Genomic DNA, 23,659 nt, shown 5'->3' with positions numbered 1-23,659 from the left:
CACTTCAGCATCACTATCAAAAACAAATGCAACTTTAACTTTGAAGTGATTAAGAATCCATGCAGCCGTAAATTAAAATATTTACAGGCACTCCCCGGGACATTCCAGGGGAACATATAGCTGGTACTCTTTCTGAAAGCATCAGAACCAGTGAGTCCTGTTATTTTTGTGAGCACCCTCCCCACTGCCCAGTTTTTACAACGAAACTAAGAGGCTCCACTTACATGTAGGCATTCCATTTAAAAACTAAGGCAAGGCCTACAGAACATTAGGTGTGTGAAGAAGCTGAGTTAGCTTGGCCCAGACTTAATTAAAGCCTTTTAATGTATGTGCTGCAGACTGCAGTGAGTGTGGAAAGATGTCACTTTTCTCTCATTGGCTGTGTTGACCCTGGTACTGCAGAGTAAGTTCAATAGTATGCTTTGACTTATGGGTAGGTTAAAGCCCGGTATGGAACTTTTAGTGTGCAGTAGCACACCAGACCTGAATAAGAACACTGCATAAATTTTTCTCACCCCAACAGAAGTAGGTCCAATAAAAGAGGTTACCTCTCCTGGTCTCTCACTGTAACTGCAGTTATTCCCATTCCCCTATCTTCTTTTTATACTAGGCCCAGTTTCACTCGTGTTGGGGAGGGGAAACACTATACTAATATACTAGTGCTTTACCAGAGCTGGGCACTGCTCATTCCTGGTTTGCTGGATGCATACTGTACAAATGCACTATTACTTAAAATTAAACTATCTAGCAATTGATCTACAAGTAGCAATAATAGTCTTTTGCATACAAACTAAAACAACGTCACCTTCTACTACAGTAAACAAAGCCAATTCTTGTATTGGCTTAAGGATGAGTTTATACAACTTGCAGCTTTATATATAAGCAACGAAGGAAGCTACATCTTTGGGGGCAAGAAGGAAAATTAGACAATGTCACTGCGTGTGAGGTGTGGGGAGATTAATTAGGAAGACTTCTCTAATCAAACGGCTTTCACACCAACAGCTACACATGGGATCTTATACAAAGTGGAAGCCGTTCTATTTTGAGAATGAGTAGTTGGCCATGTTGATATTTTTCTTTAATTCTGCAGTAAACTTTAGCATAAACATTAACCCAACCAGCAAAAACCAACAAAAAAGCAAGCAAGCATGCACAATATAACCTACGTAAGACTGAATGTTAACAAAAAACAAGGCAGAAACTCTTGACAAAGCTTTTATTATCAAAATAAAATTTTGTACAGAAGCACTTCATAGATCCAATGATCCAGTTACAACATTTATTCACATGACATGTTTAAGGTGGGCATTAAAGTCTTGTCTTCATACAAACCTTTCAGAAATACTTACACAGCTTAGCAACTCAAAACGCAGGTCACCTTAGGTCACCTGAATTATCACAGCACATATAGTTCCCTCTTCATGAAATGCAAAAGATCAACCTTAGATTTTTGACCAAGAAGGAAATATTCGCTCTATTTAGGATGAGTGAGTGTGTTATCCACCTTAGACTATACATCAGTTCAAGCTTTGACAAAGTTAAAAGAAAAAGTCTGGAGGCAGGACGGAGATTTTCAGAGACACACAATGACAGTCATGAAAGGCAGTGGGAGTTGTTGGATGCCTAATTGCCTTTGAAGAGTCTCACTCTAGCTTACTATAGTTCCTTGCTGCAGTAGGAGGTGCTGAATTGTGGTAAGGGGCAAAAACCACTAGAGAAAAAAGTTGCATAAAATATCCTACTAGCAGAAAGATCCAAGACCATATCTAGTGCTATGGCTCAACAAATCCAAGATGATTCTACTTGGGATTGATCTCATTTATAATATTACATTCTAAGTCTTCACTAACTATACAATAATTTTCATAATTACATTGGTTCAGCCAATGTAGTGCTCTTTCCATTGCTTTAAGTATACAGTGGTCTCATCCATGCAGCACACTAGATCTTTTCAACTTTAAGTCCTTGCTTTTAGCTGTAGTTATGGTTCATTAATCATGTCATGCAAAATAACGTTCTACAACTAGGCTGAGACCACTTTAAGTGGGAATACAGCTAGACTGTGCTCAGGATCAGGCAACAGTATGTGTGAATGCTACCAAAATATATTCAATCATTACATCTGCACTCCTAGACTATTACTTTTTAGCCTTTAGCAAAAAGGGTTGTAAGCCTCATTTAATACCCCATCAGTCAGGATATTTAATTTCTTTTTAAAAGACTTTGTTATCCAAATCTGAGTTGCACTACATAGCTAGATGTGTTTCGTACAAGACAGGGTCCAGCCTAACTATGGGCTTTACCACTGGCTCTTAAAAAATAAAAGAAAATTCAGGCTCCATTTCCAAATGGCTAGAGACCATTTGTCCATAAAGTTCTAAAAGCAGTACATATGATTTATTACATTTGATCTTGCAACCTCATTTGTGACTGATTAAATAAGCTTCTCGAACTGACCTTCTGCCTGTATGCCTAATTGAGGTTTTGCACTTACATACTAGTACTGTCTCACTCCTGACTTTGCACTGATGCAGCATCACTATTGACAGCAATAGTGGAAACACTAATATAAACAGGGTGCAGTCATTTTCCATTACTGTTGTCAACTCACATTAGCATTGCCATCATTGCTATTATCAGTGGAGCTGCACCAGTACTAGTTCAGTGAGGAAAAGTGTGGCTGCCCTAGAAGGTTTCAACAGTGTTCCATGCTCACATCACAAAGGAAGATATCAACAGAGCCCATCAAGATTTTTGACTACTCAGAAGTAGTCTTTCAGTTGTATTTTTACCCATTTTGTCACTCTGGAAACTTTAAACGTTTATATTAATTCCTTATTTATGAAGCATTTTTGCCCCCACTGTTTTGCACTTCTGAGCACTCTATAAAACCAAATGCTGGAAATCTACGAATTGTAAATAAGTTTTCAAAACAATCTCAAGTAAGTTTTTCCTCTTTAAACTTCAGGGACTTTGTGAAGATTTTGGAGTTGCTAATTTTAAAGCAGATCTATCACTGCACCTAAAAGGTTTCAGCTTCCATTTGCTACTGTTACTCTTCCTGAAATAATCTTAAATTTTAATGAGACAGAAGTTAACCAGTTTCACCAGGCCAAGGATTAACATGTACATTTCCATTTAGGTCCATGAGAAACACAGCTATTAATATTTTAAATGCATTTAACATTTTCAATAACTGTTAACTGTGGATAAAAACTGCAGCAAGGGCAACTGTGTGAATAAGACGCTATCAGTTTAAAGCCAAGTCAAGTCTCACTTCCTGATCCAGGGAGGAAGGGGGAAAAAATGTGGATGCTAGCCAGACTGTGTAAGAACAGAAAGGGGAAAGAAAAAGCCTATCCAACAATATTTAAGGACTCTACATGATTTGCCGAAAAGCTTTTGATTATCTTGAAAAAATCTGTGTCCCTTTTTACTTGAAAAAAAGAAAACGTTGATCACCCTGGGATTAAAATCCTCAGATGTTTGAACAATTAACTGCACACGAAGTCTGACATGGATGAAAGAGCACATGACTATAGAAAGGTGCCACTGACAACCCATCACAACCTCAATCTTCCATTTCAAGTTCACGTTTCAGACTGCAAAATACAAAGAGGAACCAGTTTTAATTTCAAGAAAAACAGATTGATCCATTAGAGAATTTAATTTCCATTCAGTTTAGATATAGTTTGAAAGCTGTGGGACTACGTAATAACTGAACTTCACTGCCAGCAGAATAAGTACTTAGTGTTTACACTGTACACCACTTTGGCACATTACTAAGTAGTAACAATCAATTCCCATGAGATCCTTCTGAGATCATCTCAATTTCACAGATGACAGGTCTGAGGATAAGAGATTTACCTAACTAAGACTTCAAAGCAATTCAGTGGAGAAGCCAGGATTTCTCCATTCCTGGCTTTCAGACCCTTGCCTAATCCACAAAACTGGACCGTGCAAAAAAATAGCAATTACCTGTTTAAGTAAGCATGAACATTGTTATAGCCATGATACTTGGCCAAATAAACCAGCACACCAGTAGCACACCGGCCATCCCGCTGTCTGCAGAAGCTACAATTGCAGATTCCACGACAAGGTGGGCAGCGCCAGTTCTAAAGAAAAATAAGACATCTTTTAAAGAAACTAAAATCTCAGAGACTCCTCATCCCACTCCGGCACTGGCTCAAAACAATTCCATGCTAGCACAGATGCTGTCAAAGAGATGCCAACAAATGCTAGTGTTTGTGAGTAAAGAGTAAGTTTTCCAATGTGCTAGGCATCTTCGGTGCTTTCAATGGAGCCATAAGGAGCACCCCAATTTTCCCCACTCCCTTCCAAACCCCACATAGTGACAATTAGCTCTCTGTTCAAGGCAGCTGGCTGAACTCCTGCGCTGTAGCCTTCCGTAGGATGAGAGGCAGCATTCCTTTCCCTACATCACGGGCACTAAAGCCAGACAAAAGTGAGCCACTTTGTTGTGAGAATTCAATAGGTTGAAGTTCAGGAATATGCTTTAGTGGCTGCACTGCTTCCATAATTGATTATTATTACCATAGTAGCTACAGGAACTGTGTGGTACCATAAGGTGGGTAGGAGTGGCAAGGGGAACTTTAGTGGCACACGCATTCACGAAACCCCTCCTCAGGGACAAGTCTTTTGCAATCTGATGGAGCTGTGCAACTGTGTATAAACGTTCTCTAAAGCAAAGAAACTGGACCCTGACTCTTCCAGCTCCCAGGTCAGCACTGTAACCACTGGGCTCTACAATCAGTCTGTCTCTGGCCCAATGACCATTTAATTATTTACACATGGTGAAACAGATCCAAGAGGAGAAAATAAGAGGGACCCACCCAGAATACTCAATAGCCCAGTGATTAGGGCACTCACGTGGGAGGAGAGAGACCCAAGTTCAAGTCCCTGCTCCATCAGACAGAATGGGGATTTGAACTTGGGTCTCCCACACTCTGGATGAGTGGCTCCCCACTTAGCATGCTGGTATTTGTGAATCCCATTCTCCCCATGCATTGTATAGAGAACCTGGACACTAACTCAAAATTGTGAATTATACAAGGCAACAGGACGCATAAAAGTTCTAGTCTCCACTGTGAACCCCCACCCATGATGCTCTCACATAGTTAAAGATAAAAGTGTGCATGTACTACAGTATTAAAAGGCATTAAAACACAGCTCGCTCACCAACATCCTATCTTCAGCGTTAACTACAATCCATCGCTCCATGAACTCGGCTCCCGCTATATTAAGCATGATAAACCCTGTGCCCACATTAAATTATCTTACTGGATCCAGCAATGCAGTCCTGACATCTTCCCCATACCGATTGCGAAGACAAGGGCCACAGAACTGACCTCGCACACCTACACAGTCTGGGTTACGACAGTTTGTCTTTGTGTCTATAGTTTTTTGGCGACACTGATGACAAGTTGATCCCTACAACAACAAACAGGTGTTCAGGAGACAAGAAAGCCAAGAGAGGTAGTTTAGTTAACAAGACAGCACATTTAACAAACAACCCATCCCTTGCAAATGGTTTTGGTATTTGCATTAGTACTTCTTCCAAGACTTGACATTCTTAAGGGGAACCCAAAAGAGAAAGATAGCTTAACATACACAATCTGCATTTCTCTGATTTGCAATACACTTACCATCACTTGGTTATATACTTTATCTCGGGCAGTTTCACAAATATTATCCAACTCTTCCTCTGTTATTTCTTCCACTGGACGCACTATGTGAGGAAGAGCCATAGCACCAGGCCGACTTCTCCTGGGAGTTCGAATCTCTTGCTGGAGGGTGTGGAAGAATCAAAATCTAAGTTTTATTTTGTGGACATAACATTACTGCCAGCAGAAACCCCACACAAACAAGGGCAGAGAATTTAAAAGAAGTCTAAGGGATTTAGATGTGTATCTTCCACTAGAGTTAGCAGACGAGTATTGAGTTAATGGGATGCTTTGAAAATCTCAATCCAGGTCTCCAGCTTTAGTGCTAGAAAAGTAACAGAACAAAAATCAAATGCTATTTGATTTTTTTTTTAGCTCCTACTGTAGTGGAGAAAGTGACAATTCCTCCATTTTGATAATAAAAATAAAATAAAAAGTAATTGTGCAATACACTCCATTTTTTCCCACGCCTCCCATTAGCCTCAGTGTGGATTGGAACACCAGCTAGCTCTGCATGAGCTTCTAGCTCCGCCAAAGAGACCAACAACCAGGCTTAAGCTGCACTTATTTGAATAACCAGTACGGAATTATATTTTTAAAGTTTCCCCAATTAATGTTCTACTGTAAAAGACAAACACATTAAACATACCTCTGAGTATTCATCAGATAGCTTTCTTCTCCTCACTAAGCTGTACCTGTCATCATCTTCCTCCTCTTGTAAAGGAGTAGTTGGCCCATCAATCAGGGACCTAGATCTTGTGTGAGGTCGAGAAATTCGGTCTGGGTTCCTCCTTAAAGCATTTTGGGGAAACGAGCTTCTTGGAGCCCGTTTTGGTCGCTGGAAGAAAAAATGAGTAAAAACAAAGCCCTTTGCCCTCAAAGGCAAATAAAAACAAAGTAACTTTGTTTCTAGTACGGAAAATGGAGCACAATTACAACATTGCAGGTAAATTCATCTTTGCCATTCAACAAACTGTAGAAACATACAAAGCCCCAAGCAGCAGTCAGTGCCTATATAAGGTAGAAGGCAGCAATTCACTTGTGTAAACATAAGAGAGTCGCAACGAGCTTAGATAGGTTTGTCTGTTTTATGGAAAAGCATATATTTTCAGTAGGATTCCAAGTACCTTAATAATCAATCAAATAAATAGCACTTTAATAGTACTTTTCAACATGTTTTATTTAGAAGGGCATATTATCTTTATTCCCATTTTACAGATGGGGAACTGAGGCACAGCAAAGGAAAAGTATATGCCCACGGTCATACAAGCAAGTCATTGGTAACGCCAGGAGTAGAATCCAGGTACTCCTGACTCCCCATCCTCTGACCCATTCACTGGGACATGCTGCTTCCTTAAGTAGATTGATATTGCAGCTGTGAAACATATAGATGGGCCCAAACCAGAATCTGGATCCAAGCACCTTCAAACTGTTGATGACATTCAGACCTGACCTTTGAAGCTTAAACCCCTATCCCCCCCTTTCTCCACTTGTGTAAATAAGCATTTAGAAAAGGGTTTTGTTTTGTTTTATGGCTTTAATTTGCCTTTGATATGGACACTTCCAGGTGCCTATGACTGGATATGTTGTTCAGTTTTTATAGAACGGCAAATCAAAAGGGAATTGCACAACTGGGATGATTGTTTTAACAAGTAATAAAATTCTGAACAACTGGACTTTGATTTACTTGGTCTATTAAGGTCTTTATTTGAAAGGGTTTTTGTTTTTTTAAGTCAAAAGTAGATACATTCAGATGATTGAAGTATAAGACAAAGAGAAATTAAATTTCTACTTACTGGGCTGGTAGTTGACAATGATCTTCTGCCAGTGAAAATACCAGGGACATTTTTTAATTCAGCCATTAGTTTTGCAAGCTAGGGGAAAAAAAGAAAAAAATACGGTCTTAAAAAAGAGTTTATGTGCTATTATTAGATTAGGGCAATTGCCTAGAAGTACAACTGCCTTATAGGAAATGCAGTCATATTCTTTGATGTCTTATTTTTATATCCTGGTGCCTGAAAGTGGGTTGAAAATGATGCTTAGGCTTAATAGGCTGCCAGCCTAAACACGGAATAAGGCGTTAGAATACCCAGATGTCTGCTGAAGAACCTATTTCAGTATGTCCATTTTCATATGCCAGTGAATGTGCAGTATCAGGGCTCTAAATTTCTGTTAATGCATTCACATAACTCCCATTAATGTTAACTTATATAAGAGAAAAGAACTGCATGGAGATTAGAAGTCAAGGAGAAAAACGAATTGATGAACTTTCCTGCATACCTACCATTGCTTTGTTTTCCTTTATGTTTAAAGCTCTTTTCTCTAAGAATTTGGGGCCCTTTTCTTCAGAGTCAGAATCCAAAGCAGATGGTTGTATTTCAGGGGGTGATGCTATTTCACTCTTCCCCCTTTTAGACCTTCGAGTTGGAAACTTCATAGCCACTTTCAGAGGAATCGAGCGTCTCTCATGTCTCCTATATTGCAATTTCTCCTTAGCACGTAAGTCATTTTCCTTAGAGTCTGACTCCAATTTCTATCAAAAACCAATATTGTTGTTTATGAATGACACTGGATTGCTGTATGGTTTAGTCTGACAAGCAAGTTTATTTAAAAGAAGGACACCAACCTGAAATCTAGGTTGGTTTATTTTTTTTTTTAAAGTTTTGGGCACTACTACGCATGAAACCCCCTGACAAGTTTTGTGGTTTTACAGAGTGCTCAAAGACACAGAAAGATAGAGATTAGTTTCACTCATAAGTCTAGTTAGTAAAAATATTTCAGAGAAAAATGTTGTTTGAGTTGGTATGTGTTAAGGGCCCGATCCTGCAAGTTAGTCCACATGGGTGTACAAGTCCCCCACCAGGGTTCTCTGTGCAGGATCAGGCCTAAGTTTGTAAATTACAAAGAATTAAATGGATAGGGAAACAAGATCACTAGCAAACTGTAACTTACTCACAGGACTAGCCATTGAGACAAATACAGCCCCAACTCAAATAGTCATTGAGACAATTATGGTCCCAAATCAAGTATTTTATCAGCTTAGTATTCTGATGCTGTTCACAATTGTAATGAGAATTTACTAGTGATGCCAATGAAAATAGTTATTCTATTTTTTGTTTGCTTAATTAATTATCCACTCGGTGACATGTCTTTTCTTACTTTAACCAAAATAAAGTTGCTTCCATCTAGGACTAACCTGTCTAACAGACACCGTGCTGTGGACCATTAGTACTTCTTTTTCTACTTGTCAAGGCTCAAATTGACAATCCCATTTTCTATAATTTTGTATTAAGCTTGATATGTGGTTCTTGCTCACCAATTTTCATATTGTTATTGCTTGTCCCTGCCCTTTTCTAGAATATATGAGCGTACTTTGTCACTGTCAGTTCTCTGTACTACTATTTATTATTTAACTTAGATGTGTATTCTTTCCAAAAGAAGAGCACCTACTCTTTTCTCTGGACATCCCTTGACATAATACTCCAATAACCCATGTTACATGCAATATGAATATACTGCTCTCTACAATACTCAATATTTATTCTTGGGCTATTTTTAAGCAATAAGCCTGCTATAATGTTCTGCAGTTGATTAAAGGTAGAAGGGGGGAAATTCTACTATCTGTTGCTATTTCTACATTGCCTACAAAGTGTAGAATTTCCTGTACTGTTTCCTGTTATGCTACACAAGTGCCATGAAGACCAATATCATGTCATGCTAACTCACAGATTCTAGCAAATTATGGCCATCTTGTACAAACAGTTTTAAAAGAAAATACAAGATGCTCACGAACAGAGTACATATCCAATAAACAATGTTTCAATCTGTACTAGTTAAATTTTAAATCTGGAAAAACGATATTTTTCTAAAATGCACAAATTTTATCTCTTGCAAGACTTAATTTAGTTTTCTCCACATTAGGCATTCACATGCTCTCATACACTTAGAGAAGCGATTTTAAAATTAAGGAAAGTTATTTGGCAAGTGTCCTAGAGGCTGTAACATTTCAGTAATTAGTAATTACTTAAACTTTAAAGCTAGTGAGTTAATTTGCATATCTCACCAATACATTTTGAATCTCACTTTCTGAAAAACCACAGAACGAATCATCATCCGAGTCCTCACAAAAAATTTTAGCCAGTTCTTCTGTGATATCTGACCTAAACTTTGGTTTCTGTAAAAAGAATAAAAACACTTTTTTTAAAAAAGAACCAATTTTTCATGAACCATGCAGACAGCAAATCACATTTACAAGTGCACTACAAGAGAATAGCTTTTGTAACAAAGAAAACAAAATGGTTCAGGGATTTACAAATGGTTTCAGAGCTGTTATGGCAAATCATCAGGCATGTTAGTTTAAGCGACATTTCAAAGAACAGAATAAATAGCTAATCTGCCTCCAACAATTACTACCTAGAAGCACAAGCAAAAAGTAAAATGAAATTATAGTGCATACTGTAGATTCATAGCTACTGTACAGAAATGTAAGCATAGCAAGCAGTTTTAAATCACACATGAAGCATTTGGAATATTTTCAACACAGCACATTCAGTTCTGTTTATTCATGTACTGTACTTACGGTGTTTGCAAAATTATCAGAACCAAAACTGTCACAACTGTCATCAGATGACGACGTTTCCATGGGGATCAATTTCATATTTCGGAATGCTATGAAGTTCTTCTTTCCTGAAAGGTCTGCTTGCTGCAAGGGGAGGATGACAATACCATTAAAATATGACCGGTTTCAGAGTAGCAGCCGTGTTAGTCTGTATCCGCAAAAAGAAAAAAAAGAGTACTTGTAGCATCTTAGAGACTAACAAATTTATTTGAGCATAAGCTTTCATGAGCTACAGATCACTTCCTCGGATGCAATATTAAAATATGGATTTACACTACAGTACACTAGCTTTTAAAAGTGTGCTTATAAAGCCTAATGTGGTTAAATTTTCAGATATGCAGTAAACTTGTATCCATTCAGTACACCATCAGCACTGAAAAGAGACAAGAGTAGAGCTCTAAAATTAAAATTGAGTAGTTTCTGCTCTAATGCATTTCTGGTCACTAACATAAGTGATTTATCATTGAATATTATAAATGTTTCTTCTTCTTCTGACAAATAATAGCTTTTGTGAAAAATCCCACCAAAATTAGTCACATCCCTTCTGAAAGTCCTTCAAGATTTATTTTATGCTGAATCTTAGAGTGTGACTAGCATCTAGAAATCACCATTTTAGTTTGTAGTTTAATTTCTGAAATCAAATACTAATCAACTACATTTCTTTAAAGCATTAAAAAACCCAGAAAAGGAACACTGGAACAACTGCTTTAGGGACAATGGCTTATTATTTCATTAGGTACCATCATTGGGTTGTAATGTCTTATCTTTTGATGGCCCTTAAATTTATCCTTTTCCTTGGACTCTCACATATCCTCAGTAAATATGGTTCAAGATTTTAAGTTATAAGTGGAGACCCATGTCTGTATCCATATTTAAACACACTACACCACCCAACAGTTACTGCAATGTGACCAGTGACTGATGTGGCTCATGCCAAGCTGAAAGAACTCTTATGGTTACTAGCAATTCATAGGCCAACCTCACTGAGCCCACAATATTTAAAATCTTTAAAATGTAGGCACACAGAGAGGTTTAAAGATATGTGCTGTCTGCACATGCTCGATATTGCATACACTTGTCTGAGCCATGAGAATGTAATCTAATTCTAACACAACTGTAGAAACTACTGCCACCTCCCTCCCCCCGCTTGTTCTGAGTTTGAAATTTGCACCAACATGTAGACCAGTCTCTCTTTTTCCTCACAATTAGACACAGCTATTTGCTTCCACCCGGATCATAGCTACTACTTTTTTAATCCTACCAATGGAGGAGGTAAGGCTATGTCCACACTACAGCAGGACAGCTATAGCAGCGTAAACATGTGGTACAGCAATGGAAGGGGTTTTCCATCACTTTGTAATTAATCCCCTTCACCAAAAAGTGGCCAATGTAATAATTCTTCTGTCAATGTAGCAAAATCTACACTGGGGTTTAGGTCACTTTAACAACATCTCTCTCACCCCTGAGGGACATAGCTAGTCAACCTAAATTTTAAGTGTAAACCAGCCTAAAACTTCTTCAGTACTCTATTAATCATTCTCCAATGTGGTATGCTTCCACCCCAATTAGACACTTCGCACATCCACCAAAATCCCACTTTTTAGAGATCCTATTGTTTTTTCAGCAGAGGTAAAGGTAGGTTTGCAGAGGAAAAACAAAGTAGGTATCAGCTCAGTATCAAGTCATATGTGAACTTTTACAAAACTCCAAGGGCAAGATTTTTTGTTTTTTAAAACACCAGCATTCCAGTAAAATCTTACATTACACTCTCTGTGGTGCAGAGCAGACACTGCACTAGATAAGCACAGGACAGCCTGAAAAGTCCTTTCCAGGCCACAACAATCACAATTCCTATTCCATTATTAACCACTATTCTGTTTGAAGGGACCTGAGTTTCAACTGTCCCTCCAAACTGTGTCTGCAAAGTGTGCTACAGGCACATCAGTTAGGTCCTGTTTACACCACAAGATGGAACCCCACTGAGTGTCAACCAGGTCACCCCAACATGGTAGTTGCTGCACCCCAACATGGGCAAGAGAAGTGAACCTGACCATCTTCACTGTAAATCCTTTCTATTTTAATCATCCCAGAGTAGGGAGGGCTTGTTTGACAGCAATGTGGTTAATTAGGTGGTTATAAACCACAAGTGGCACGAACCGCACCAAGATGCAGAGCAAGACCAATGAAAGTGCAAAATAAATCCTGTAGACATGGAGACTTTCTAAAGAACAGGTTTTAACCAGTATTTCTTCCCAACCCAGTGGGGAACTGGGGACACCGGGCTCTCCTCCACTGCGCGATCCCCAGGGCTTTAGCCCGCAAAGCTCTCCTCCACCCAGACAGTGGGAAGGCCGCAGCTTTGCATGGACACCCGTCCTACTCCAGCCTGCAGCCACCCTTGTTTTGGTGGGGGGAGTGTGCAAGGACCCTCTTTGGATTTCGCAAATCTCAGGGACCCCAGTCAGCAAGCGCTGAAGGGCACAGATCGCCGTGGGCCGGACGAGCGGCACCCAGGCAGGGCGAGCAGCAGGGGCAGAGGAGGGGAGCCGAGCGGGGAGCAGCACAGGGCGGGGCGCGGGAGCAGACACGCGGCTCAGCGAGCCGGCCGGGACACGCGGCAGGGCTGCCTGCCACCTCCGCCTTCCCCACGGGGGCCCTCGGGCAGCCGGGCCAGCAGCAAACCCGCCCCCGGGGCTGCCGCCGCAATCGATGCGCTTGACCCCGGGGGGACGCAGCGGGCTGAACGCGAGTTTGGAAGGGTCCAGGCGGACCAACAGCGCAGACTGCCCCGGAGGGTCCGCTGTCGGAGCGCCGCCACCGCCGCCTGCAGGGACACCTCCACCCCCCCCCCCAAAACTGGGCTTCGCCGCGTGTTTCCACGGGGACACGTGTGCGTGGGGAGGGAGGCGGGAACTGCCGGGCCGCCACCCCAGCGAAAGCTCAGACACTAGCCGCCACATCCAGCCCGCGCCCGCAGCCCACCCCGCCGCCTACAGCTTCCTGCACCGCGCCCCGCTCAGCCCCCCTCCTCCAGAGTCTGCAACTCACCGCCCCTCAGCCTCCCTCCTGGAGCTCCTGCAGCCAGCTCAGCCCCCAGCCGCCAACGCGTGCAACTCACTGCATCCCCCCACCTCCTTCAGCCCCCTTCCTCCGGAGCGTGCAACTCACCGCACCCTCAGCCCCCAACGCGTGCAACTCACTGCATCCCCCCACCTCCTTCAGCCCCCTTCCTCCGGCGCGTGCAACTCACCGCACCCTCAGCCCCCAGCCGCCAACGCACTGCATCCCCCCACCTCCTTCAGCCCCCTTCCTCCGGAGCGTGCAACTCACCGCACCCTCAGCCCCCAACGCGTGCAACTCACTGCATCCCCCCACCTCCTTCAGCCCCCTTCCTCCGGCGCGTGCAACTCACCGCACCCTCAGCCCCCAGCCGCCAACGCGTGCAACTCACTGCATCCCCCCACCTCCTTCAGCCCCCTTCCTCCGGCGCGTGCAACTCACCGCACCCTCAGCCCCCAACGCGTGCAACGCACTGCATCCCCCCACCTCCTTCAGCCCCCTTCCTCCGGAGCGTGCAACTCACCGCACCCTCAGCCCCCAACGCGTGCAACTCACTGCATCCCCCCACCTCCTTCAGCCCCCTTCCTCCGGAGCGTGCAACTCACTGCACCCTCTGCCCCGCTCAGCCTCTTTGCTCCGGTGCCTACAATCACAGCACGTCCCAGTCCTCCAGAGCCTGTAATTCATTGCACTCCCCGCTCCAGCACGCGTTCAGCCCTGGGCCCCCGTCCGCCACTCACTTGCATGCCGAAGGGATCCATGCTACCAGCTGCAGGGCGCGCGCGGTTCTTGTAACGGCTAGTCATAACGGGTAGCCCGGGTGCGATGCGGGCAGCGTGCGCTGGACTCGGAAGGTCGACAGGAGTCTGCAAGCTCGCGCCAAACCAGCTCGGGACTGTCAGGGGGGCGGGGACTGGGGGCTCCTTTCCCGCGTTGGAGCACGAGTCCTGGAAGGTACAGGCAACACCCCTCTAGGAGGGGACCCCTTACTGCTCCTCCGTGCACCAGGCAGCCTGCTCCCTGTGCAGAAAGCAGCACAGGGCTCCGGGGAGCGCAAAGAGGGGGCCGAAAGCATCCTCTAGTATTTTTTTCCTGCACTGGAGTTTGTGGTACTGTAAGGGCCTAATTCGGTGGCGCGAAATGCTCCCTGTAGCAAAGCAGTAGTATTTGCATATGGGGAGGGGAGGAGATGGGGGGGAGACAGAGCCGCCTGCAGGCTCGCCCCTCGTGCACGTGGCGTCTGCGTGGTAGTCCCCAGGGCCCCTGGCAGGGGGTCAGGTCAGTGCACAGGGGGCAAGACTGATCCTGCTGCCCTGCAGAGCGTATAATCAGCCACAAACGAGTGCGTTATGGCACGAAACAAACAGTGTGGGCACATTTCCTTCTCGGGCCAATTCATGCCTGGATAGCAGAGAGATGATAAAAAACCACTTCAGTCCATGGCTCTTTAGCACACAGGGGACCTGTAAGTTTATGCCCAATGCATCACGAGTAGGTAAGACTTTACTGCAGAGATCTTTAGGATAGAAATCAAGAGGAGACGATTGAGAAGTGAAGCTAAAGTGAACTTTAAATATTTATTGGTGAGAAAAATACTTTCTCATAAAAAGATGAATAGCTAAGCAGAATAATTTTACAATATTTTGCATAAACCACACCACATTTTGGAAGGATTGTAATTGTTTTAACAAAACATTTTCTGGAAATGGAAAATCCTCCATGCAAGTTGTTGTAGAGAAAAAGTGCTTTGCTTCACAGTGTTCTGGATCCTGTTTGATTTGAAGTTTGTGCCCAGGGTTGGTGCTGTACAGGATCTGGGGTCTTCTTTCAGCAGATACCCTGCACTTTCTGTGGATCATACAAGCTTCAATGAAAAAATGCACTTTGAGAAAATACAGTGAAGAAGGGTCAAGAAATACTTTTTTTTTTTTAAAAAAACGGGGGTTTTTATGTCAGCGAATAATGCATTATCTGAAGCTCAGCCAAGAGTACAATTAGACACTTGCAGTATAGCCTGAGAATAAGATCACAAATCTGTTCAACTGCAAATTGCAATCTGTATCTCTTTACAGGAAGGGATTGAAATACGGCATTTTATTTGTGCATAGGGATTTTAAATAGAATAAACTTTGTGTTAAAATCAAACAGTTTGGAGAAGAACAGAGAGAAAGTGGATTATTTGCTATTAGTTTTATGTAACTTATAATATCACATTAAATCAAATAGTTATAACACAGAAAGAGAGCAAAATTACTGTAATTTACCATTGTTTAACAGTTGTAATGAGGGGAGTGACAACTTTAAGAGGCTGTATACCTGATAGTTTAAGATTCAGATATTCCTAAGGGGAAAAGTCATATTTTCTGTTTTCTGTAATATTTCATTTACAATCACCAAGCTAATGCACACTGGTTTAGGAGAGGATTGTAACAGAGCAACTGTGGTTTTAGTTGGCATTTCCATGATAAATTCCTAAATATTTACTCAAGGCTGGAAATTCCTATTTACATCAGTAGTGCAGAATTGGGCCCTGCTGCACGTGTATGGCATACACACAAACCTGATACTGTGTAATTGAACCAAGAATGAGCTGTAAGCCAAACACCTTAAATACGCCATAACACAATAGACTACAACAGCGCTAAAGCAGTTTTTATACTTTCTGGTCATGATTCCTTTTGAGAATGCTGCAGTCTGTCAAGTAAAAGAATCTCCATTTTAAATAAGCCCTTAATTACATACTTACCTAGCACCACTGCCTTCACAGACTGCACACAAAAGCAGATGAACTAAAAACAGTCCTCCAGAGACCAGATTGCACTTGATTTTCCTAAATCCACATTAGTTGAGAGTTACCACCCAGACAGTTCTCAACCAACACAGTGAGGTTTGTTTGTTTTTTTAAACTTTCAGAAAACTAAAAATACAAATTTATATAGAGGTAAAAATATTAAAGAAAAGCACCATATCAGAGTTTACCAACATCCAGAATCCTGAAGATCATCAGTTGCCATTAGAAAAATGACAAATATGTACAAGGCAATTTTACTAGCTTCATACCAAATCCTATTAAGGAATGATGACAAGCTGGTTCCATTGGTAAGATTGCAGCTAATATGCTGTTTCCAAGTGAGTTGTGTCTCTCTTTAAAATTAATTTAAGAAGTCAGATTTGCTTAAAAATTAGTATGCCAGATCAGGGGTTTGGCTAGAGTTTGTGGGGGAAATTTTGAAGCTATTTGATTAGAGGGTTTCCGAAACTTTTATCATGGGACTCCCCTTCTTGAGATTCAGTGCATGATATCAAAACAAGATCTAAAACTTAAAATATACATACTACACTAGAACCTCAGAGTTACGAACACTGGTAAGGTAAGGTAAGAATGGACCGGTCAACCACACACTTCATTTGGAACCGAAAGTACCCAATCAGGCAGTAACAGAGCCAAAAAAAAAAAAAGAATACTGTACTGTGTTAAGAGTAAACTACTAAAAAAATAAAGGTAAAGTTTTACAAAGATTTGACAAGGTTAAGAAACGTTTTCTGTGCTTGTTTCATTTAAATTAAGATGATTAAAAGCAGCATTTTTCTTCTGCATAGTAAAGTTTCAAAGCTGTATTAAGTCAATATTCAGTTGTAAACTTTTGAAAGAACAACCATAACATTACCAACATTTCACAGTTACATACAACCTCTGTTCCTGAGGTGTTTGTAACTCGGAGGTTCTACTGTAGTAGCTTGGTTTTGGAAGTACAGAGTAGAGGCAATCAGTGAATGTATTGCAGGCATAGTGCACAGTCTCAGACCTGAGTTAATCCTGTCTAAGGAGTACAGGGAATTGGGAAGCCTGATGGGAACCTCTGCCACAATCTTAATTTGGAATGCAGCTTTTCAGAGACCTCCCAAACTCACTGCAGCAACTTGAATTTAGCATAGAGCTGGATAGAGAGCTCCCCCCCAAAGTCCTGGGAAACCACCAAGCAAAAGTAAACTATCATACATTTTTTCAAATGTAAAAAATTTGGGGTAGCCATGTTAGTCTGTATCCACAAAAACAACAAGGAGTCCAGTGGCATCTTAAAAACTAACAGATTTATTTGAGCATAAGCTTTCATGGGTAAAAACCCCACTTCTTCAGATGCATGGAGTGAAAATTATAGATGCAGACATAAATATACTGGCATATGAAGAGAAGGGAGTTACTTCACAAGGGAAGAACCATGTGTTGACAGGACCAATTGGATCAGGGTGGATGTCCTCCACTCCTAATAATAGATGAGAAGGTGTCAATTCCAGGAGAGGCAAAGCTGCTTTTGAAATGAGCCAGCCACTCCCAGTCCCTATTCAAACCCAAATTAATGGTGTTAAATTTGCAAATGAATTTTAGTTCTGCTGTTTCTCTTTGAAGTCTGTTTCTGAAATTTTTTTGTTCAAAGTATAGCTACTTTCAAATCTGTTATAGAATGTCCAGGAAGATTGAAGTGTTCTCCTACTGACTTTTGTATGTTACCATTCCTGATGTCCAATTTGTGTCCATTTATTCTTTTATCATACATTCTGTGGACTGCAATCACCCACAGCAGATGGGGACATGTTGGGCCCAATTCTCTGTTCCGCAGCATTCCCTTTATGACCCTCTAACTAGCAGCATAAAGAGGCAGAAACTGGACCCACAGGGAATATCCCCTGTATAAAAGTGCTCTCATGCCAGCCCTGCTTCCATCTCTCAGGGCAGGAAGCAGGGCATAAGAGAAAAGGGTCACACCAGGGGCATAGCATGGGGAGAGGATGTGGCCAGAAAGTACATTGCTTTAGCTGTTTTCTGCCCCCTGAGGCTACTGTAACTGATGCTGGGGCCCATGTCAGCCTCTTGAATTGCTCCAGAATACAGGGAGTGCAAAGATGGAATAGGGCGCTTAGCCCCACCCCCACATTCCTATGCAAAGCACAAGGATAGACTAACTGACACCCAAGGCAAGTGTCTCAAGGAAGAGAGGAATGTGGCAGAACAGGGACAGGTTAAAGTCTATTTTTATACTGAACAATAGCTGTATTCAGCTGCTCTGCATTAGTGAAAATCACTATGTTTTTCATGGAAATGCCTATTTTTGGTCACTGACACTGAGGCCTTGTCTACACTGCCACTTTACAGCGCTGCAACTTTCTCACTCAAGGGGGTGAAAAAACACACACACCCCCAAGCGCTGCAAACATCCCCTTTTTGCAGCGCTGGGACAGCTCTCTCCCAGTGCTGGTGCCACGACTACACAGCCATGTTAAAGTGCTGCCGTGGCTGCACTTTAACATTGCTAGTGAAGACATACCCTTACTTTCTATCCTGAAACATCAGTGGTAACCAATGTGGAAAAGGTTCAGTTAGCTGCTGCTGCCCTTAATTTATACATGTAATACAAAGTAGATTTGCAAAAAGAAAAGGAGTACCCGTGGCACCTTAGAGACTAACAAATTTATTAGAGCATAAGCTTTCGTGAGCTACAGCTCACTTCATCAAATGCATCCGATGAAGTGAGCTGTAGCTCACGAAAGCTTATGCTCTAATAAATTTGTTAGTCTCTAAGGTGCCACCGGTACTCCTTTTCTTTTTGCGAATACAGACTAACACGGCTGCTACTCTGAAAGTAGATTTGGTCATCCGCAGGCCTGTGAGAATCTGTGTGGAATGCACAAGTCAGATTCAGTGGTGCTTTGTCTACACATCAACAATAATAAGATCCTCAGTATGTCTGTTAGTTTACCACATACAGTGAATATGGGAGCAAAGGATTTACTCGTCCTCACAAAGTCTCCATTCTTTGCCCTGGTCTACCCTGGGGGGGGAGAGGGGGAAAAAAAATCGATCTAACTTACACAACTTCAGCTACGTGAATAACATAGCTGAAGTCGACGTACTTAGATTGATTTACCGTGGCATCTTCACCATAGTGAGTTGACTGCTATCGCTCCTCTGTCGACTCCACTTGCGCCTCTTGCAGTGCTGGAGTATAGGAGTCGACAGGAGAGCACTCCGGGGTTGATTTATCGCGTCTAGACTAGATGCGATAAAATCTCCGCTGGATCAATTGCTGCCCGCCGATTGGGCAGGTAGTGTAGACATACCCTTAGTCTGTAATCATGGGCGGCACGTGACTCAGGCATTTGGGGAGGCTGGAGCAACGAGGGCAGGGCCACAGGGGAAGCGTGGGAGCGGGGCCTCGGGGCAGAGTGCAGGAGGGGCCACGGCCCAGGCATCAGCACTCTCAAAGATGGTGGGTCTGTGGCTATTTGGGGAGGCTTAGCCTCCCTTGGCCTATTATACCTGCTGCCCATGTATGAAGCCAGGTAAGTAGGCCATATTGTGGTCACTAGGGAGCCCTATGCTACAACACAGCCATTTAACACGGCTTTGGGCTTGTTAGCCTGCATCTCTGTGAATGTTGAAGACTTTTCAGTCAATTAAACTAACTTGATTGAGCTAACACAGTTGAGAAAACCATCCTTTTTGCTCATCAATCCAGGGCCTACATTCCCTATACTAGAACATATAGTTCCCCTCTGCTTCTAACCTGTTGTGAAGGCATCCATCACATGCCGATTCCTTGACTCCAAATTAGATAGACAGGTAGGATCACCCCTACCAGTGTCGTCATAAAATCCCCAAACAAACCCTATCTAGGTTTGAGCTGTAGTGAAGCTTGTCAAGTGTTTTCAGGGATGGGAGAAACATTTTCAGATCTCCATGTTTCTTGAAATGATTTTTTTTTAAATATATATATGAAGGTAGCATTTGATGAATCTGTTAAGACACATGAGCTGGCTTACACTGAAACTATCAAAGGACATATCAGGGATAGTTCTCAAAAGGAGCAGTACCCTGTCAGAAGTAAAACGTGCTCCAAACAGTGATCAGCCACTGTTTTTTTCTACTGCAGTAGCTGTTGTAGCATGACCCCTGCTAAAAAGTTGCATTCCATCATATTGTTTCATGTTTCTGCAGCTGCTGGTGTTTCAAATATTTACTTGTTAGAACACAGCTGAAGTACATCCAACATTGGTGGTATGGTTGAAACAACCAAGTTATTATCCTGGCAGCACATTCTGCATTGGCCTATAAGAATCAAAGATGTTTCCCTATTAGTAGCTTCAAACTAGTATGGCCTCAACAACAATAGCGCCATTCTCAGAAACAATAAATCCAACCTTTAGTCCCTGTGAGGCCAGCCAGAAGGAGGTCAGTCCCCTAAATTACTCCAACAGACTTCAGTTGTCTGGATTTTTACAAAGCTCCTCACACACAGTTGTGCAGTTTTCTGAAAGCTTAGCAGGCTTGTGGTACAGAAAATGCTAACCAGCAGGCAATGATCGTGTGAAGCCAGTTCCTGGCTCTGCTACAGACTTCCTGCATGATCCTGGACAAGGCACTTAATCTCTGTGTGCTTCAATTCCCTGTCTGTAAAATTAGGGCTAATAATTCCCCTCCCTGACATGTGCTGTGAGCCTAAATTCATTCATGTTTGTGAGACACTCAATTACTGTAGTGATGGGAGCCCTAGACATATATAGGTACAAATGAAATAATGAATTAATGGAAGTGATAAGTTTAGAATTCTCAAACTCAGTGGTGTTTACCTGTTGCACAGAGAAATCTACAGAATACATTGAATCCTTAGAAAAGAATAAGATTGCAAATGCTAATTGCCATAATTAAAAATTACTTTAAGAGCTGCCCAATCAACTCTACCTCTCAGTAAATTATAGTGTATTATTACATTTCTTATTAGTGCACTGAAATGAGTCAGGAACTATTTTGCATTCATTAATCAAACATTGATTTACATGTAACTTGATAACCTATGACACTTATTTCCCCCCCTCTCTTGTAGTGTATATGTATAATTCTTCCTTTTACTGGATCTGCTCAGGCATGTGTGTGTTCATGTCACCTTCCGTGGTTAATACTGCTGCACAAGATGTAGTACTAACCTCAATACACTGTGTATGATCTTGTCCCTGGAGTGGTTGTAAACTATGGAGGACATGAGCCCTAGCATTAGTCCTGTTTCACACGTTTGCACTAGTAATATTTTAGAACTCTACAGTTTTGCTGTGTATGTGTTTTTGTGGATTTTTTTAAATCTGTACAAAATAATTTGATTTTGCAGAAAAAATAAACACAAGTTTACAGACTCAATGAATGTATAAAATAAAGCAAATGTGAATATAAAATAATTTCTAGAGTATTTTATCAGCTAAACGGCAAAAGCTAGGATAGCTAACATTTACTATACCAGCTCAGCAACGCATCACACAGCAAGCAATATGATAAGTATCTCTCATGCATAGTTTATTTCCTTCTCACTCTGTCTTCTCCTTCTCCCCAGGGGAAAAATTTCATGTGCATTTTAACATTTTAATTTTAAAAATATTTCTGTGTGCTTTGTGTTATTTATTATTAAAGTCAAGGTGGAAGTACACTGTGCACTAAGAACTGAAAGTGGGAATATCGGATTCTATACACAATACCATGAACTGGAGATTTTTTGCAAGCGCATAAGGGGGAGTAGAGGAGGAGGAAGAGGCCCAAAGGAATGAATAGGAGTACTTGTGGCACCTTAGAGACTAACAAATTTATTAGAGCATAAGCTTTCGTGAGCTACAGCTCACTTCATCGAATGAATATAATGAAGATAAAGAATACTGGTTGATAAATGTCTTTAGTGTGAAACAAGATGGGTGAGGGAATATCTTTTATTGGGCAAGCTTTCAAGCTACACAGAGCTCTTCCTCAGGTCTGGGAAAGGTACTTAGAGTGTCACAACTAAATACAAGATCCTCAGGCTACCACTAGATCAGCTGACATGTAGCCATGGGGTGCTGAGAGCCACTGAAGCAAACTATAAACCCTGTATATGATGGAAACCACTTCAAGCTAGGGGGTCCCGCAGCACACTCCTACTTCCAGCACTTATGATGTAGACAGGTTTGTTGCAAGTCTTAATATTTTTTAAAAGCATGCAGCATAACAGGTCAATCAGAACATCAGGTTATGATGATGTATGCTATATATGTGTAATTATAACAGTCTTAACTTTCCTGAATCCATAACATATCAAATTCATAGCAAAAAGCCTGATCAAATTAGCCACTGGGAATGTCCTATAGCCATTCAAACCTCAGTATTTCAGCACTTTTTACTCCTTCCTGCCCCAGAATTTGCATTTTGCTTTCTTTACATATTTTTTTTTTGAAAACATGAAAATAGATTAGGCCAAATCACCTATAAAACTCGCTAAAACTTGAAGTAGTGGACAAGGACATATCAGAATACAGACAGTAAAACATGCAAAAAAGTGCTTGAGGACTGAAATCCACTTGGTGCAAATATTCACATGAGTGCTAATGGTCTCCAACTATAATGAATCTGTGGCCACTTAGGACTTTACAGCTTGCTCTATGCAGGATCCCAAGGCCATTCAAAATTTCATGGCAAACACTGGTAAAATTTGCAAAATTTCATGGCAAAAAACTGTGAAAAATGAATTTGTTTTCCTGCTCCAAAATTACAGGCCTCTCCCATTTGAGCTAAGGGAGATTCTCCATTAGTTGTCAACCATAAAGAGCATAGATAGAGCAATTCCAATCCAAAAGGAGACAGCAGTAATATACATGCAGTATTTCAAATGGAAATGTCCATGAGCGTTACTAGCTTTAGTGGGCCTGATAACACCACCTTAATGGTGCCATCTGCTAAAATAAGGATGTTTTATTTTGTAATTTAAGAGTTTAATGGCTCCCATGTATGTGTTAATTTGCATTAGGTTACTGCTTCCACCAGCAGCTAGCAGAGTGTCACCCTGCTGGGTGCATTCAGCCAATGTCCTGGAGATGAGATGCTTGTAACTTGACATCCTGCTGAGGAGCTGTGGTGGGTGGAGTTTCTGTAAAATAGAATTCTCCCTTCCTAGCTCACTCATGCACTTTCAGTGAGCCTCACTGGAATGAATGTTAGAAAAATAACTGACTTTATTAAGTATAAGGTTTCAGAGTAGCAGCCGTGTTAGTCTGTATTCGCAAAAAGAAAAGGAGTACTTGTGGCACCTTAGAGACTAACAAATTTATTAGAGCATAAGCTTTCGTGAGCTCCAGCATCCGATGAAGTGAGCTGTAGCTCACGAAAGCTTATGCTCTAATAAATTTGTTAGTCTCTAAGGTGCCACAAGTACTCCTTTTCTTTTTATTTTTCTAAGGCATCTCTGGGTTCTTGACTACTTTTATTCCAAACACAAGGACAGAAGATAAA

The 23,659-nt window shown here is 41.6% G+C and overlaps 1 protein-coding gene and 1 long non-coding RNA gene across 3 annotated transcripts; one reads left to right on the top strand and one right to left on the bottom strand.

Annotated features, from left to right (window-relative positions):
- Positions 1–1,202: 1,202 nt before the first annotated feature.
- CDCA7 (cell division cycle associated 7) lies at positions 1,203–14,437 on the bottom strand. Of its 2 annotated transcripts, XM_043505301.1 has the most exons (11): positions 14,103–14,315; positions 10,264–10,386; positions 9,748–9,858; positions 7,969–8,217; positions 7,481–7,558; positions 6,334–6,522; positions 5,667–5,807; positions 5,302–5,451; positions 3,979–4,115; positions 1,535–3,602; positions 1,203–1,472 (listed from the first exon to the last, which is right to left on the bottom strand). In XM_043505301.1, exons 1-10 carry the CDS (start codon positions 14,166–14,168, stop codon positions 3,572–3,574), a joined length of 1,275 nt encoding a protein of 424 aa, XP_043361236.1. In that variant the 5' UTR covers positions 14,169–14,315; the 3' UTR covers positions 1,203–1,472; positions 1,535–3,571. The 2 variants fall into 2 exon arrangements, with proteins under 2 accessions (XP_043361236.1, XP_043361237.1); XM_043505302.1 differs by lacking the exon at positions 9,748–9,858 and having other exon boundaries at positions 14,103–14,437.
- Positions 11,937–23,433, top strand: LOC122458120. Its single transcript, XR_006277999.1, has 3 exons — positions 11,937–12,050; positions 19,974–19,981; positions 23,397–23,433. It is a non-coding gene; the product is annotated as an uncharacterized LOC122458120 (long non-coding RNA).
- Positions 23,434–23,659: the final 226 nt, after the last annotated feature.

This window comes from Dermochelys coriacea, chromosome 11, assembly GCF_009764565.3.
Source record: "Dermochelys coriacea isolate rDerCor1 chromosome 11, rDerCor1.pri.v4, whole genome shotgun sequence".
Taxonomy (NCBI): Eukaryota; Metazoa; Chordata; order Testudines; family Dermochelyidae; genus Dermochelys; species Dermochelys coriacea.
This window is presented reverse-complemented; position numbering and strand designations above follow the sequence as displayed.